This window comes from Tachysurus fulvidraco, chromosome 14 (assembly GCF_022655615.1).
Source record: "Tachysurus fulvidraco isolate hzauxx_2018 chromosome 14, HZAU_PFXX_2.0, whole genome shotgun sequence".
Taxonomy (NCBI): Eukaryota; Metazoa; Chordata; class Actinopteri; order Siluriformes; family Bagridae; genus Tachysurus; species Tachysurus fulvidraco.
This window is the reverse complement of record NC_062531.1, coordinates 19,401,741-19,420,204: the sequence shown is the minus strand read 5'-3', so window position 1 is coordinate 19,420,204 and position 18,464 is coordinate 19,401,741. Positions and strand designations below refer to the sequence as shown.

Here is an 18,464-nt window from a genome sequence, read left to right as displayed (position 1 = left end):
CATTTTTGCAAAGGTCACCTTGGTCTGAACCATACTTTAATGGCACTACATTAAACAATCCAGAAATTGTCATCCTTTTATTACCAGTTCATGCAGCTTACTACGTCTGAACATCGTTTGAAATCTCTCTCTATTGTGATTAAACATACGCCTCAGATCATTCTAACCACACATTTTACTGTACAGCCTGGTGATATTTCCAAATTAGGATAGAATAAAACATCAAAGCACAAGTTCTTCCTTATAAAACAGTTCCATATTTATTGCAAAATATTTTGTACAGTAAAACTTAAAAAAAAAAAATAAAAAAAATAAAACACGGAATGGACAGTAAGGCCAACATCAGAACGTTGCGTGCTGAACTGTACAAACATCAACAGTAACACTTCAAATAATCTTTCAACATCGTCATAAGCCTTTATTGGCCTCCTACGTCTGCTGCCAACTCACACAGAGTTCACACCGAACATGCCAATTTGAACGTGCTGAAATTTAGATGGAATATTTCTCATGCCATTTTAAGCTGTTGTACTTTACAACCTGATTGGCAAGCTGAAGACCACTCTTACACACGCTATTGTGTACTGCAATTACCATCAAGACAACGAAAGTCTAAAAAAAAAAAAGACTATTAACCTCCCTTTTAAAAAAAAAAGGACCTTTAGAGAACACACTTTACAACACAAAACACAAGGCGCTCACACAATCCTGCTATTCACGTGAGCATTTTCTTTAATTATCTCTGCCTTGTTGCTCTTTAAGAACGTCTACAGTTTGCTTATAGTACCTTAATCCTTATTCCATCTATTCAAACAAAACCGGAAGGCTGTCTAAAGTTTGATATTATCAAATATTTTTTTTTTCCTTTCTTTGTTTAGAACTGAAAGGGGAAAAAACTCAAATACAAGTTTTATAAAACATACCGATGTCTCAGAATTCACAAGAGGTTCACAAAGACTTCATACACTTGTATGAAGAACTAATGTGTGTGAATTATTCATATTTTTTTCCTTAATACATATTAAATTTGGCACTTATATTCATTTTACTTTGCTAGCATGCTCAAGCTGTGATGCAGCAGCAGGATCTTATTACTGACATTCCGATAATAAGCACATCGTAGTATTTGAACTAGCCCAAATATGGAATCTACAAAACCCCGTTTTGTTTGGCATGGAATATAATACAAAATAAAATAGTAACAATTAAAATAGATTTGTTCGATGCAAACAACAAGCCCTTCTGGAACAAAACATATAACTGGTTCGGATTCTCAGGTCGGGTTTAGGGAAATTTAGGTAGGGACTGACGATGGGAAAACACTTATTGACGAATACACACACTGTTTTTTGCCATTTGGATGCAATTTACAATTTACAACTTTCGAAAAAGAAAGAAAGAAAGAAAGAAAGAAAGAAAGAAAGAAAGAAAGAAAGAAAAGAACCATTGGATACTGACTACTTTCCAAGTGTGAAGGTGTAGTATAGTGTTTGTCCTGTTTAGTTAACAGCGAAAGCAAAGGACAGTTCAGTTCTTCACCATAAGCAGCAGTCTTCGACAGCCAATGTACAAAATTAGATTAGGGAAAACCTCCCCACTTTGAATGGTGTAATAAAAATAATGATGAAAAGTCCCAGCTGAGATCTAAGATTATCTTAGATTAATATTTTAACCTTATTCATTATGACACAAAGCCAAAAAGATGATCTCTGACCAGTTTTTTTTTTAAAACCTCAAACCACTAAAACGAGCACAGAGAACATAAACTACACCCGATCGAACTTCACCCGATTTCTGTAGTGTCTCACACTCGATTCCTTTTTGTAAACAGATCCCTAAGAAAAGTAAATGACCTTTTATTTATTTCATTTGTGAAAGTTTTCCTTTCTTTGACCATAACAAAAAACAAACAAACAAACAAAAAAACACTTAGTAGTGCCATGAGTTTCTTTGTTTGGCCTCCTTCACTTGACCTCGAGGCTACAAGGTTGCCTTCACACACAAAATAACAAAATGAAATAAAAACAAACAACTGATTGCCTTAGAACACCACAAATGTAATCCATGTCACAATATATCATGTAGATAATATGCATATCAGCATGCATTGTATATCCTTCACTTGTGGAAAGATTTTGAGGGTCTACCGGCGCAGGGACTGGGAGAGGCGCCGTACGTCGACGTGAAACTTAAAAGCTGCAGTTTTGTATGACTTCCAAACAAGCCCACCTCCGAACTCCAGCTGTGCATCCAGCTGTAATAACTCTACATCCATAAGAGAGGTTTATGTTTTGTTTTGTTTTTTTCACAGAGAATCCAACAATAGTGTCAGTCTGTAAACTTCTCAGAGCTACGGTGATTTAGTAAATAATTACATTTAAAAAAAAAATACTTAAAAAAAAAGAAAGAAAAAAAAGAGCTGTAAATCTCACAGAAAGCAGATGATGTGTCCCAGTGGAAATGACTGGTGTTTGTAATGGCCCAGAGGATTGTGTGTTTGCATTTTCTTTTTGAGGAACTGGACAAGAATGTGCACAGATGTCCCCATATGCGTGATGGATGGTGAAGCCTGCACACGTGGGCTTGGCTTCCTGCGTTTGGATGATGACGATGGAGAAGTCAGGCTGATTGATTAAATACAGCACATCCTATATTCCACCACCACCATATAACCCCCCGCCCCACTTGCCATCGTAAAAGTAAGCCGTGACACACTGTTGCGTGTGTATGTAGGTGTGAGTGAGCTCGCACACATCAGACATAAAGCTGGATCCTCTCGCGGATGCTCTGGCGGCATATGGGGCAGGTCTTGAGGGCGGAGCTGCACTCCATGCAGGAGGCGTGGCCGCACTGAAACACAAGCTTGATGTGGTTGTCGATGCAGATGGGACAAGTGATACGCTCCTCCATCTGCCTGTAGCGTGACTGCAGCTGCTCCAGCAGGTGGTGCTGCTCCGAGATGTCTGAGTTTGGACTGCTGTCTACCTCTGTTTGGTCTGAAAGAGAAAGAGCGATTATGGCATCAGACCTAGACTTGACCTAAACCACCCTCAATGATAAACAGATCTATTTATATACTTAGTGTCTTACCTTGTCGTATTTTCTTAGTGATGGTGACCTGGCATTTGATGCATTTCTTCATTCTGTGAGCGCATTCTAAAAGAAAACAGAGATCGAAAGAGACCACGTAAATAAGAGCTTTGTCCATACATCTATATTTCTGTTAGCTCTATGTTCATCTGCATCCAGACCTATTTTATATGAAGGAACGCCCATGGTGTGTTAGTGGAGGTATTAGATTTGCCATCATCGTCGGATCCCACAGCTCTTATCGCTTTACAAATCCTAATTCGAGTTTTTGAAGTTAATGATCTGATTTAAAGAATTTGGTCCATTATAGTGAAGATCATCATTGCCAAATGATGCAAATTATTTGGAAAAGTACCAATTTCCTGTTTTTACTTGCAAGCAACCAATCAGAAGCCTGGGGGACAGAAATACTGTTTAGCAGATGAAACGCTAAAAAAATATGATAAAGTGGAGCTTACGACAAACTTCACTTAAATACCGTTATTCATCTTTTGGCTTCTCCCGTTAGGGCTTACAATAAGGGTGGTCTGGTGGTACAGCAGATAGCACCTTCACCTCACAGCTCCAGGGTTCTTTGTTCAAGCTGGAGATACTGTCTCTGTGGAGTTTCAGATGTTTCCCTGTGTCTGTGTGGGTTTCCTTCTCCAGTAGGTGTATTGGCGTTGCTAAACTCCCTAAAGCTGTGAGTATATGTAAGCAATGTCCCAAGGCACACGCACTTCCTATTGCATGTGATGAGAAAGCAATCTTCTCTCTTTCTCTATTCTTTTTAACTTGGTCCTTTTTATCATTTACACTCTTTTGTCTGTAGCCATGACTACAGTATATTTATACATAAAAATCAGTGTATTGTCTTTCAGTAGTAGTTAAAGGTAAAAACTAACGGTCTTATGTTTTACCAAACTGTGTTATCTTAGTCTCCTATCATACATTGTAAAAGAAAAGCTACAGACAAGTTAACATCTCTCTGTAGGCTGTATTTGGCTTTGTGCAGACTTTGCAGACAACAAATCTAATGGAATGCTTTGACAGAAAATTAGATGCTCGGATGACACCAATAACTGACCAGTACACCATTAATTCACTAATGGAGATACCATTTTGGACCCACCGTGTACACACACACACGCACGCCCTCACAAGCAACACTGCATTTAGAAGTGCTTAGATACTGTACGTGTGTCGTTGTGTGTGTTAGTGTGTATTCACCCTCGCAGGCAACGCTGTGCTGGCATGGGGAGAAAAGCACAAGAAGGGCGAGCTCAGAGCAGATGAGGCACTCGCTGGGGCCTGGTGCGCTGGGCATGACCAGATTGGTCATGGTGTTGGGTGTGGTGTGAACCCGCCTCAGACTGCTGCTACTGCTCCCGCTGCCACCCGTCCCACACGTACCGGCCTGCAGTCTGACGCACACAGAAAAAAAACGAATTGCGTATAGATTTTTTTTTATACATGATCATTTTAGCATTCATTCATTTGCATGCTTTAAAGCTGTTTATATTGATTCTAGTTTCTGTACACTGGTTGAAACCTTTTTCTGTCTTTAGCTTACTTTTTAACTGATCAGAATTTTGCTTTAATTTTCACTACGTGGTTGCATACTGTGGTAAAATATTTGTATGAATACATATATACTTTAATGTTAGCATTTAATTGAAGTGGTCAAGACAAGTGTATATACAAAATGCAAGAAATATCATCTGTTCATTAAAAAAAAAGGAAAAGAAATATATTTACTAAAAACTGATTAAACTCTGATAACGTTATTTCATTTGGGAGCAAACAGACATACCGATATTTCTCAGAGAAGCTTCTAATCAGCTGCATCACGATGCTGTCCGTCACCAAGTCCAGTGGACTCTTGCCTTTATGGTTGGCGTAGTTTATATCAGCACCCTCTTGAGCCAGGAAACAGGCAATAGCAGCCCCGACGTTCAGCTCGGTGTTCCCTAACAGCCCCGAGCCACTCAGCTTTCACATAAACAGACAAACAAACAGATTTTTTTGAGACTGCCGTTAGAAATCTGATACCCTGACAATAACTTACTACTGCAGTCATGGACTGTTCTCATAGCTAGTGAGTAAACAGGTCAAATGCAGTTTAATACATTTTGACCTTCTTCTTTTGATAAGGATTTCATTTTCTTTGGGACCTTGAAATTCATACATATTCACCACCTTAGATTATCATCAGTGAAGCATGGTTGTAGTGGAATCACATTACAAAGCTGCTCAGTTCATTTCTTTTTCTTCTTTTTTATTTTTTTACCAAAATGGATTAAGAAACTTGGCAGAGTTGAAGGTAAGACAGACAGCACTAAATACACCACGAATTCTGTTCCAGTCTGTCTTTTGAGACTTGTGCAGAACTTCACCTTTCGACCTTAAACACAGTGCTGAAGCTATACTGCAGTTCGACACAAAATTTCCCATTAAAAGCCAAGACCTTAATCGAATTTGGCCAGGCGATTGATCATCACAAACAGTCGGTATACGATCTGAAAGAACATGAACTAATTTTCTATGAAGTATGGGTAAAAATAGCAGCATTCGAATGTGCACAGCTGATGAATACATATCCCAGAAGCTGTAAATGTAGCCAGTGGCGGTTCTATCATGAACTGTCAAAGTGTGGTGAACACTTGTTCACCAAACAACTACATTTCATCTCATTATTTATACATGTGTCTTCAGGTTCCTAAGCGAGTGTTTGGAAGACTTATGTGTGAGCGCTTCACAAATTACATTAGGGAGGTCGAGTGATATCTTAATTGAGTGTTTAATGGAAGAACCTCATTGATAAATCAGACTTTATTTAAACTCCAAACACATACACGCTTTCTGCTGATGCAGGAAAACAACTTAACTGGCCACCGTAATGTCCGAATGCATTTCACCACTGGCTCTCACTCAGATTCATCCCTCAGCTCTCAGAGGGTTACATGTGTACGTGCCTGTGTGTGCGTGCTTGTCTGTGTGTGTGTGTGTCCGTGCTTGTCTGTGTGTGTGTGTGTGTGTGTGTGTGCGTGCTTGTCTGTGTGTGTGTGTGTGTGTCCATGCCCTTCAGCTGAGGCTGAAATTGCTCATCCTGCACACTCCAAGAAAATAAAGCCTCCTAATCCACTTTAGTGTCAACTACAGTTTACATCACTGTATCTCCAAAACGACGTTACCGACGGAAAGAAAGGTGAACTGCTTTTATAGGAATTTACATAATGATCAGAGAAAAGCTTCTTATTAAGTATTCAGACCCACTGCTGTCACTTTTGGTTCTTTGAGCAAGATATTTACCCCTCAAATCCTTCAGAAACTGTGCTCTGACCTCAGCTTTCTTGAAATGCAAATCACACGTTATTGTGCACACATCGTGTCTCTGTCCTGCTCTTACTCTGCTGTAGAGGTTTGAGGCTTCTCTCTCTGCGCTGCTCAGCGTGGTGGTGAGCTGTTGGCGGCTTAGGGCCGTGTGCATGGCCGTGTCTCCCTCCTCATCCTCAGCGTTCACGTTGGCTCCCTCGATCACAAGAAGCTCCACCACCTGCATGTGTCCCTGAGTGACCGCCAGCTGCAGAGGCGTCTGACCGCGATTATTGCGGATGTTGACATCACAGCGACCCTATGAAGCAAAAAGCAGATACACTTAAAACAAAACAAAACTTTTTTCACCCCACCCACTAACATCTTGTTTATATTTCTAATAAACTCCAACACACACAACTTTAATTTAAAGTAGCTTTTTATTACCAGTGTGACAGATAATAAAAGCAGAGTTGTCCTAGTCTCTGCCACCAGGGGGCAGAGCAGCATTCTACAAAGAGCATTCCCGGACATGACAAATTTAATGTTTTCCTGCACAGGCAAACCTGCAGGGAATGAGATGGCCACCGTTTCAGCAGCAAATCACCTCCCATTAATTTTGTCAGTGGCAGAACTGTGTCCCGCACACACACATTAACAGGGAGCTACAGCAAACTACTCCAGCATAGTGGCGCTTAATCCATCATAGGCTTAAACACGCTGTCTGAAAATACTCCACTTGCCTTTTTTTTTCATATTTGTGAAGAATCTGGCAAGTATGTGCAGTGTACATTCACCTAATTTAAAACAAAGAGGAAGTAAAGGTTGTATAGTACACAACATTTGAAGAAGAGTCATTTCTCTGTATTTGAACGCATCTTTATCTGATGCTCATATCTGTCCCACGTGTCTCACTGAAGATAAGCCCAACAAAGCTGTTCTGTTCCTGCTAATATGTCATGAAAGACTGCATTACATATCTGTGGTTTTGGGTGCGTCACCTCTTTGATAAGGGTCTCGGCCACCTCGTAGTGGTTATTGAGCGCGGCCAAGTGAAGAGCGGAGAAGCCGTCTTCCTTCTTCACGTCAGCCAGCTGCCGGGCCCGTGCCAGGATCATCTCTGTTGCACTGAAGAGACATGCAAATTTAACACACACATTTCTAACGCATTCTGCACACAGTAATCAATAAATACAGACGTATAGAGAGCGCAGAACAGTTGTGGTGATGTAAAAGACTTCGTTAGGAAATGGATGGTCAACGATGTGGTTACTGATAAGACAGAAAGAGAATTCTAATTCCCTTCCTTGAAAATGGTGTAGATGTTTTTTTTTTATCTTTGTGGGGACCAAAACCCTGAAAGTTTCATTTAAATACTACCAGTGTGTGTGAACTCAGCATACACACTCTGTACCAAAATGATACTGCATCTCTTTCTGCTCTCAGTTCTTTATGGCATTGGATTCCACTTGATGTTGGAAACGTTCTTTTTGGGAATGTTGATATGATTGTATCACATCAGTTCCAGCAGAATCTTCCATACTACCACATCCTTTAGGTAAAGTGGCTTATCGGGATTGGCGCAAGAAAACATTCCCCTCACCATTACACTACCTCCACCAGCTTGGACTGTTGACACAATGCAGGTCGGGTCCATGGATGCATGCTGTCGGTGCCAAATTCTGACCATCTGCGCCAGCTGTCTTAGCAGAAATTGAGATTCATCACTGTTTCTACCTCAAGGTTTGACGTGTGCATTCTGAGATGCTTTTCTGCTCACAACAATTTCTTCTGTCTTTCTGGCTGCTCGAACCAGCCTGCTCGTACTATATTGATCTCTCTCATTAACAAGATGTTGCTGTCTGCAGAACTGCTGCTCACTGGATGTTTTTACTTTATTGCACCATTCTTTGTAGATTCTTGAGACTGTTGTGTGTTCGTGTGAAAATCCCAGAAGATCAGGAAACACACAAACCGGTGCCGTCTGCCACCAGAAGTCATACCGATCATGCCACTGAGATCAGATTTTTTTCCTTTCGTCCTGATGTTTGATATGAACATTAGCTGAAGCTGCTGGTTCGTATCTAAATGATTTTATACACTGCACTGCTGTCACATGATTGGTTGATTAGATACCTGCATGAATGGTGTAAAGTACATGGGTTCCTAACAAAATACTTGATGAGTGTTTATTTAGTATTTTGTGGAGAACTAATGTCATCATGAAGAAGAAGAAGAAAAAACACCTTTTTCTTTTAATTCAGGTTTATATTTTAGTCAGGGACTAAACTGAACTAAAACAGCCGATAGATTTCCCTGAGGTTTGTCACTGTGTGTGTGCGTGACTGTGTGTTACATGCATAGGCTTGTTAAGTATCCGATTCTGATCAAGCTGATCTAGTGGTATGTACTATTAATATCCAGGGACTTAACACTAAGCTGGAACACACACACAGACACAGTAAAACAGACACACAGCACTGTCTTAGAGCATGATTTATCCCTCGCTGAGACATTTACCAGAGCTGAACACCACCTGAACGGGACCAATATGACCGACACCAAGTTTGCATAATTCTATTCACTCCTCCCATCGCTGCTTAGCAACTGTTGCCATCTGTCCAGAGGGGCAGGTCTCAATCATCTCCCTACATCCCTAGATGGTTAGTCACTATATCATGTACACAAGCTCAAGCACTGTTAAGAACCCTTGCTCACTACACACTTGGACACTAACAACTCAACTTCAGTTTAACTTTCTAAGTCATACTGACTTCTGACTACTGAACTAGCAAGCAGATTGAACGCACCTTTAGTTAAACTTTGGAAATTAATAAAAGCAAAATAAAATTTCCAAAAATATAATTTTAAATTCGTCTGAACACAGATATGACTCTGAGGTTAAAGACGAGCCGTTCGGTTTGGTGTTCAGATGATTATTGGAGCTTGGTGCTGTAAAAAGATTACGCGAGTTATTTAGGCTGCCGGAAGCAAGTGATATGAGAGGTCGAAGGTCAGGAGCTGTCCCTCGACCGTCACCTGAACACTTTATCTTAGTTTTGATTCAAACAACCAGCCAGTTTGTTGGTAACTAATTTCAAACCATTAGTCTACAAACATGATGAGTGAGGAGCAGGAGTAATAATTTGTCTCTCTCTGCACGATTCCGTAAAGTGTGTTTGAAATTTTAAACATGTCGGGATCTCTGGAGCTGAAAATTTGATGCTGTTATCACGACTCATCCAAGAGAGTTCGTTTAGTGGTTTGACAGAGATGAGGGCCGAACGCTTATACGATCGCTATGAGGTTTTTAACTACCGTAATTTCCGGACTATTGAGCGCACCTGAATATAAGCCTCACCCACTGAATTTAAAAAAAATTATTATTTTGAACATAAATAAGCCGCACGTGTCTATAAGCCGCAGGTGCTTACAGGTACATTGAAACAAATTAACTTTACACAGGCTTTAACGAAACACGGCTTGTAACAAAAATAAATAGGCTTTAACGAAACACGGCTTATAACAAAAAATAAAAAATTAGCAGTAAACAGTAGCCTACCAAGAAAGTCATTGGTCACTATCTTCCTCCTATAAGGCAAGAAGTAGGATGTGTTAATATAGGATCAGCTTTCCAGCGCTGGAGAGAACAGAAAGAGCGGGAAGTTGGATATTCACAGATTGGAGTTTCCCGAGTCAATAACTCCTGAGCTAAACGCTATTACTACACAAATAACACCTCTTTTCTATCGTAGTAATGTAGAGAGGCAGCTACAACCGTGTTCTACTTCTTGCCTTATCGTAAGACTTTCTTCACTTTCTTTCTTTTGTTTTTATCTTCCATGTCAATGTTAAAACCGCTTCCTGCTAATGTCACACATGCGCACTGAACACTCTCTCCACCCATATTGACAAGACACGCCCCTTTCTGCTCATTGTCTACACGTTTGTTTTGATTTTTAGTTTGTGATCCGAAGCATTTCTCAAACATCGGAGACCCTACTGTACCTTTAACCCGTTCGGCAATTTCATTGGTCTAATGAATGCTTCATGCCGCCAAAAAAACTGAGCACGAACCACGTCATTGTTTAAGCTGCAAGGTTCAGAGCGTAGGAAAAAAAGTTGCGGCTTATAGTCCGGAAAATACGGTAATGTTGTAATTCGTTTTTACAAACTAAAGGTTTTCCTCGTTTCAAATTATTTGGATTATTTTGTGTAAATTCAACAGAGGGGTTGAAAACCATTTTTTTCTGCATTGTGTATTCAGAATGTACTTTTCAGATAAATGTATACATTAATGTATAATTTTATTTATTTATTTATTTATTTTTAATTGCTGTGGTATTTGGAAACTGCTCCTGATCTGTTCCAAAGGCAATTACTACAAGCACTGTTGAGGGGAAGAAAAAACTACTTCTAATGATCAGTGGTATTTTCAGTCTGCTTTTAGAGGCTTCAGCATGTCCTGAACTCTGCTGAGGCTAATTTTATTTTTGCGTTCAGGTCACCTCAACAAGGTGCAAGTGCTTCGGCGCTGAAATGTCACAGAGCACCATTTACTGCCGAGCGTCTCTAACAACGCTGAAGGTCAAATCTAATAAGAAACAGTTCAGGGAACAACACATCACTGAATAAAGATTAATGAGAGCACAGAGACTAATGAAAGCCGAGGGAGTGAGGAAAGATGAAAGGAAGGAAGAATGGGAAAGAAAAAAGAAAGACAAGCATGAACTTCATTGTCGTTTGTGGAACAAAAGGGTGTAAAACTCTAGCAAAAATTCATTATCACTTGTGGACTGTGGGTAAAGGATTAAAAAGGAGTTAAACAAAAAAAATAAGGGAAAAATGACTACAAAAAGAAAAGAAAAAAAAACACATCTTAGTCTATAAAACAGAAATGTCTATTTTTTTTTAATTGGTTGGGATGTATTAAGAAAGATGGTTAGAAAGCGGGATCATTTCTGAGAGGGAGGGAGAGAAGAAAGCAAAAAAGGAAGAAAGAAAGCAAGAATAAAGGTACTTGAGTATGTGTGTGCAGTGTGCTGAGGGATCTCTAGTCCCTCAATACTAATATCATCAATCTTCCTCTTCGCTGCTCATCCCTCACGCCACCACCACCACCTCCGACAAGGAAAGAAAGGCCTTGCCTTTGTCCCACACCTCCTGCTCTCTTACTCTCCATCCATCTCTCCTTCTCTTACCAAACATTCGCAGGACCAGCAGTAGAACACAGTGCAGCTCCCCCACACAGCCTGAAATGTTAATGTGGGAGTGGAAGTGCAAGTGAATCCCCTAATGAGGAGGACTGCGGATTGGGCGTGAACCAAATCTGAGCCAGCAAAGATGATTATGTTCCACTTTTCTCTTCAGCCAGCAATGACTGTGTGTGTGTGTGTGTGTGTGTGTGTGTGTGTGTGTGTGTGAGAGAAAAAGAATGTGTAAATGAGAGTGTGTATGTGTGTGTTTGTGTGAGAGAGAGTGTAAATGTGTGTGTGTGTGTTTGTGTAAGGGGGAGGGAGAGAGAGAGAGAGAGAGAGAGAGAGAGAGAGAGAATAAATGTAAATGTGTGTATGTGTATGTGTGTGTGCGTGTGTGGAGCTGGACTTTACCTAGTTCTAATCAAGTGTAAAAGTTTGCATTGGCTGTGTTTTATATGATGTGTACAGGCTGTTGCTGTGTTGCTCTTAATACACCTACTCCATATTTGGCTGCCCTTTGACCGGACGCAGCTCCATGGACATGAGATTCTCACAGCCGATTTCTCTTTTCCTCGGCTTTTCTCCTCTCTCTCTTTCCCACATGCCTTGTGAGAAATGCGGAGCTCCTGCTTTTTCCATTTCCTCCCTTAAAACAAACAAACACCTTCCACAAACGAAACGACTGGCGTATCCCCGGCATGAAGCCCAAAATCAGAATTATTTTGCTGATCTGGTTTGTGTGTGTGTGTGTGTGTGTGTGTGTGTGTGTGTGTGTGTGTGTGTGTGTGTGTGTGTGTGTGTGTGTGTGAGCGAGCTATATAAACAACACGACAACCACGGCTAAAAATACAAGACAAAGAGGCACTAGAATGTTGGGACTAAAGACAAGGACAAATGCATAAGCTAAATGGTGATAACTGTTTTGTAAATAAATCTCTTGCTCTCTCTGATGGCCATAGGGATCACGACTGCTATGACAGAAATGCAAACTCGCACGCATGACAGTTGCCAGAACAAATTGAACATTTGTGTTATGATTCCTCTGGCCTGTGTGTGTGTGTGTGTGTGTTTTCTTTCTGCCCCTCCTCGGTCTTTCTCAGCATTGCTCTCCCCATACAAGGAAAAGGCTGTCACTATAGAGTGTCTTGAGTACAAGAGCCAGGGACAGGGCCTCTGTTACAGCGTTACAGCACACACGAAGCATGAAGCTCTGTATACATCAGCGTATAAAAGTATATAAAAAGCCTGAGAGATTAAAGGAATACTGAATTATCTGTACTTCTGACAGCAAAGCTGACTCTTGTACTATTATCTAATATGTTACTGTTTCTTCACTCATAACGGACTCAGGGATTCATTATAAATTACAAAGCTTGTAATGTAGATATGCTTTGCTGCTCACTACAGTTGTAAAGTGTGCTTATATGAGTTACTACACCCTTGCTGGCAGTTCGACCCAATCTTCCTGACCCGTCTTCACAAGAAGGCCTCTCCACCCACAGCTCATTTAATGTTGTGTGTGTGTTTTTTTTTTATTTTATTTTCACACCAGGGGGAAACGGTGGCTTAGTGGTTAGCACGTTCGCCTCACACCTCCAGGGTTGGGGGTTCGATTCCCGCCTACGCCATGTGTGTGTGGAGTTTGCATGTTCTCCCCGTGCCTCGGGGGTTTCCTCCGGGTACTCCGGTTTCCTCCATCGGTCCAAAGACATGCATGGTAGGTTGATTGGCATCTCTGGAAAATTGTGTGTGTGCCCTGCGATGGGTTGGCACTCCGTCCAGGGTGTATCCTGCCTTGATGCCCGATGATGCCTGAGATAGGCCCCCGTGACCCGAGAAGTTCGGATAAGCGGTAGAAAATGAATGAATGAATGAATGAATGAATTTTCACACCATTTTGTGTAAACTCTACAGACTGTACTGTGTGAAATTCCCAGGACATCAGCAGTTTTTGAAATCTGCCACAAATCTGCTTACAATAATAATGCTACAGTTTAAATCACAGAGATCTCACCTTTGCCACGTTCTTTATGACATGCAGGAACCTTTTAGTGTTTGGTGAGTTCAACACCTATGTATATGTATGAATAAATGAAGCATTGCTCTGGTTGCCAAATAATGTGGTATAAGAGAAATAAAACATAAAATAATCGATGGGAATGATGGGATTTAGCCTGATGTTTTATTAGTATTATTATTTCCACTATTACTTACTATAACACGAAATATATTGGGCAGCAAAATACCATCATATGTCTCTAAACGTGTCTAAGTCACCACTTCATAGATGGAACTACTTTTTTCAGAGGCAGACAGGGCCTCGGTTTCTCCCAGGAAAAGAACAGAGATGTTTCACTAAGACATTCTATCACACTTGCTTTTTTTCGAGTGTAATAAAGTTGCAGATTTGAAAAATTTCCTGGACAAGACTCAAAAACACTGTTAGAATTCTATTTCCATATGTGAGCTTCCTTTCTTAGAAATTGTGTGTGTAATAATTGCACATGCACTAGAGATGTTGGAGATATAGCGGTGTGAGTGAGCAAGATTAGTGTCAAGAGAAAAAAAAATAAGTAAAAGGACAACGAGATTACAGATGTGATGAAATAATCTACGTCAAATATCTCACTGTGTGTGTGTGTGTGTGTGTGTACATTGAACAAGTTGCGTGTGTGAGGTTGAACAAGAGTACGTGAAGGTGTAGAGTGGCAGGACAAGTCCCAAATGACAGCATGCGCTCCACTTAGTGCCCTAGCTCCAACTCCTCACAGTACAATCCGACTGTGACACACTTGTACAGCTTGACAAAACAAGCAGCTAATTGGGACTTTTTGGAACGAAGGCTAAAATAAGACTAAAAGACAGACATCTCCAGAGGCCTTTGTGCTTTTCACCTCACAGCTCAGGGTTTTTATTACAACTCAACTAGAACATTTTGCCAACAGGGAGATCTGGGAAGCAGAGGATAAAACAGGAACATTACCTTGAACGGTTTCAGTGTTACTAATGTGATGGTACACAAAAACCGCAACAAAATATTTAACCTCTGTGTTTGCCCTGACCGTAGCTTGACATACAAGACGAGTGCTAGCGAAGCTGTTTGAGATGTGGGTAGAGAGAAGAGTATGTGTGTCTATTACTGTGTCTCAGTGCAACACACACAGTAACATGAAAGCAAATCTAAAAACACAAACGCAAAACCCATAAAAACACAACAGCAAAACTAAATACACAAAAAAGCGAATTCACGACACAAATCTAAACACACTACCCAATGAGTTTTAGCGTTGTGAGTGTGTTTTGCACGTACAGTATCTAACACTGTAAAGCGTTTCCAGATGCCTTGATAAAAATTAGTACATAGCAGTGTGCACATATTGCAGTGGTGGGCGGTGGACAGCCGATAAGATTAGAACCGGCAAGATTGTGATAGCTGTGTACTGTATACAACAGACATTCCGTGGGCAGCCAGTCTGAGGCCGAGACTAAACTACTGCGGAAAAGCCAGGAGGCGTGGAGCAGTCTGTACCATTCCCAAAATACAGGAAGAAGTTCAACACGCCTGTTATGTAAGCATGTGCATGAGACCGTCTAATAGAAAAGAACTGAATCACAGTCTCTCGCACACAAACATCACTCATTCATTTACACTCACTCTCTCATTCAACACACACACACGCACACACACACACATGCTCGCACAGTCTTACGCATACTATATAATCAATAAAAAAAATGAGACAGTGGAACAGAGTAAGTACAGTGTTAGAAACACTAATATGCACTTGCCCTTAGGAATACTAGCCTTATGAGTTTATGCTCCTAAATATATCCTGCAGTATTAGATCAGCTTCATCTTCGGCTGTGTGCAGGCTCTGAAGCGGCCTCGCAAGAGACATTAGGTTTAAAAGTGCCTGACCTTAACGCTATTACAACCATAACACTGTTTCTATAGAATGCACACAAACACACAAAGTGAGTCTGATTTAATTTGGAGCTTATAAACAGCTTAGATTTTAATTGGTGTTTTTCCTTACACGTGTCCTAGTTTTCTTTTGGTTATTTGTTAAGCCAGTACAATGCTAACAGTCTGCAAGTCTGTGTTTGTTCACTGTGATATGTGTTTGCTAATGGAAAGCGTTTACATGAAATACAATGACATTACAGTGTTGCTTGGTTCCTGACTCTGACTGCTAGAACCCTCATAGCTCACGATCAAAGTTTTGCGTTAGCTCAGTTTTGCTGCGTCTTTGCTGTAGTATCAAACCTATTTCTGCTCTCCGATTCCCCAAGTGCTTGTTCATAAGCATCTAGAATATGCAGGTGTTATCAAAAACCACTAATATTCAGTGTACGGTTATCGACAGAGGGAAACTCATCTCCGCTGTTATAACTTCCCAATTCGTGATAGTGTGATTTTTTTTTTGTCTTATACGAGAAAGAATGACCGCCGAGGGAATGACCACTTATAGCTGCTGTAACATTTACTATTGGTTCATGGATGTTCCATAAGAAATGGATAATAAATGCATGGCATGGAGTTTGTTAATTCGTGTTGAACTCACAAATTACAGTAAAGCTTACAGGCGTTAAAACAAATCAAAGATGGAGCCTGTGTAGATACCTGCAACCTACTGCCTGAAATGTAAGTGAATGTTAGCTTTAGCCAGAGTGTAAGGACTCACAGTTTGTTGCCCTTCAGGGCTGCATGGTGCAGAAGGTTGAAACCACGGTTGTTCTGTTGTGTAAAGTCAATGTTGCGCACCACGGTCAGGATCTCAATGATACTCCTGAAGTCCTTAGCGATGGCGTCGTGCAGAGGCGTGTCCCCGTAAGAGTCCTGGAAATCAAAACACAGAAACCTTCAAGGGCTGAATTTACTAAATGATTCATCAAAGAGATGGAGTCAAATCAACTGACCAGTCAAATAAGGGGAACTTTGCCACACACTCCTGGCACAACCTGACAACATCATGCACATCATTGCATTACATTAATTAAACCAGTGAGAAAACTAGAAAGCTGAAGAATGCAAGAAGACCTGGAGTTTCTTTTTTTAACCAGTCTGAGTAGCCTCAGAATTTTGACTGACACAAGTGGAACCCAATGTTGGGCTTCTGCTGTTGTTGCCCAACCAACATGAGGTTTGATGTGTTGTGCATCCTGCTTTTCTGCACACCACAGCGATAAAGAATACTTGAGTTAAGTACTTGATAATCAGGTCAGTCAGATCCGTCTGGCAACAATAACCATGACACAGTCTTGCCAAAGAGAAATTTTCCCAGCGATTCAAATTCATATATTTATTTACATATTTCTGAAAAGTTTTAACATGTTGCTAATTGATAGCCAACAATCTGCCAATAATTGTTAGCTACACATAAGCCATAACATTAAAACCACCTGCCTAATAATGTGTAGGTCCACCATGCCACCAAAACAGCTCTGATCACTGGCTGTCCTGCCCATTTCTGCTTCCAACACATTTTAAGAAGGTTTTAATTAATGTGAGGCCTGGTTTGTGTACAGTATGTGCCTTGTAGCTCCAGTGCCATATGTACAACACTTACAGTAGGTTAACTGACTCCATTTGAAGCACCTGAAATAAAAAGTCCCATTGTTTTGAAGAGCTCCTACTATTCTACACTTCTCCAATGGGATGCTGCCAGAGGACTCCAGTGTTCCTGAGTTTTGGTGGAATCGGGTTTTTAAAGCTGCTAGCTACTGGAAATTAGATCTATCAGTCTATCAGGCAGTGGATGCTATCTCTCTCACATGTGCGTTCACTTTGAAACGATCTCAGTCATACTTTGCCTCGGGATGCCTGTTGCAGTTTCTGTGTATCTGCCGATATTGTCGTCTGTGTCACTTCCTCCGTTTCTCCCCTTATTTTGAAAGTCATCTTTGTTCGCTTTTTTCGATGCCTGTACAGTATGTGCCTTCATACGGATATAATTACGTCTGTTTTATCTCGTTCTTGGTGGTCATATCCTGGAAGGCTTTTTATGCTGTCTTTTTTATATTTGTTTGTTTGCTTCTGCTGTTATCTAGTGTTCAAATAAACAGCAGAGACTCTATGAAATGTGTGCTGGCTGTAGGCAGAAGTAGTGGTTTAATCAGGAGGCATGCGGCTCCACTGCCTCCCGCAAAGCTCACCCTACTGACCGAGTATACACACGGCGTGTTTACACAATGGTGTTACTCTGTAAGAAAAGTGATTCGGAGGCTCTGCATTATGGCTCACTGTATAGACTCTTCAGTCTTTATTATTGTAGGAGGCGGAAATAAGGGATACCCTGTAAAAAAATACAGACAATACTTACTTCAAAAAGTGCAAGAAATGTATTATTACTTGCCACTGAACGAATAGTCAGAATGTTAACAATTTCAGAACAGCCAACATTGCTAATAAGAAAATCCTAGCAAGCAGAGAGATTATCTATCTATCTATCTATCTATCTATCTATCTATCTATCTATCTATCTATCTATCTATCTATCTATCTATCTATCTATTTATTTATTTAATGGTTCAGTAGTAGTAGGTTTTATAAAGCACTGATTCTGATTTATTTATTGAACACTGGATTACAAATCCAAACAACTCAATTTATACTGGCTCAAGTGACTGAGGTTTACAAACTCACAGGTCAAAGGTGACCTAAATGAACTCGGGACTAAGCGAACGTTTTTAATAAAAAAAATGAGCTGCTCCTGGTGTCCAGGGTTGCCAGGTCTGACTGACAAAAGCTCATAGATACTATTCTGATACATATTGTACAGTATATTGTATCAGTTAAACATCACATGGAACATTTTATCAAAGCACCATTAAAAACCTTACTTCTGTGGTCTCAAAATATTGCTATGTATATTGGCTGTA

General features: G+C 40.5%; 1 protein-coding gene across 3 annotated transcripts in view; it reads right to left on the bottom strand.

Annotated features, from left to right (window-relative positions):
- Positions 1 to 234: 234 nt before the first annotated feature.
- Positions 235 to 18,464, bottom strand: part of mib2 (MIB E3 ubiquitin protein ligase 2) — a 62,410-nt gene continuing 44,180 nt past the window's right edge. For all 3 annotated transcript variants that reach the window (XM_027166803.2, XM_047823005.1, XM_027166804.2), the window contains exons 13-19: positions 16,268 to 16,422; positions 7,386 to 7,512; positions 6,479 to 6,703; positions 4,883 to 5,061; positions 4,300 to 4,493; positions 3,091 to 3,156; positions 235 to 2,996 (exon numbers count right to left, since the gene is read on the bottom strand). In XM_027166803.2, coding sequence (XP_027022604.1) covers positions 2,755 to 2,996; positions 3,091 to 3,156; positions 4,300 to 4,493; positions 4,883 to 5,061; positions 6,479 to 6,703; positions 7,386 to 7,512; positions 16,268 to 16,422 — 1,188 coding nt within the window. In that variant the 3' untranslated portion in view covers positions 235 to 2,754. The remainder of the gene's footprint in view (positions 2,997 to 3,090; positions 3,157 to 4,299; positions 4,494 to 4,882; positions 5,062 to 6,478; positions 6,704 to 7,385; positions 7,513 to 16,267; positions 16,423 to 18,464) is intronic.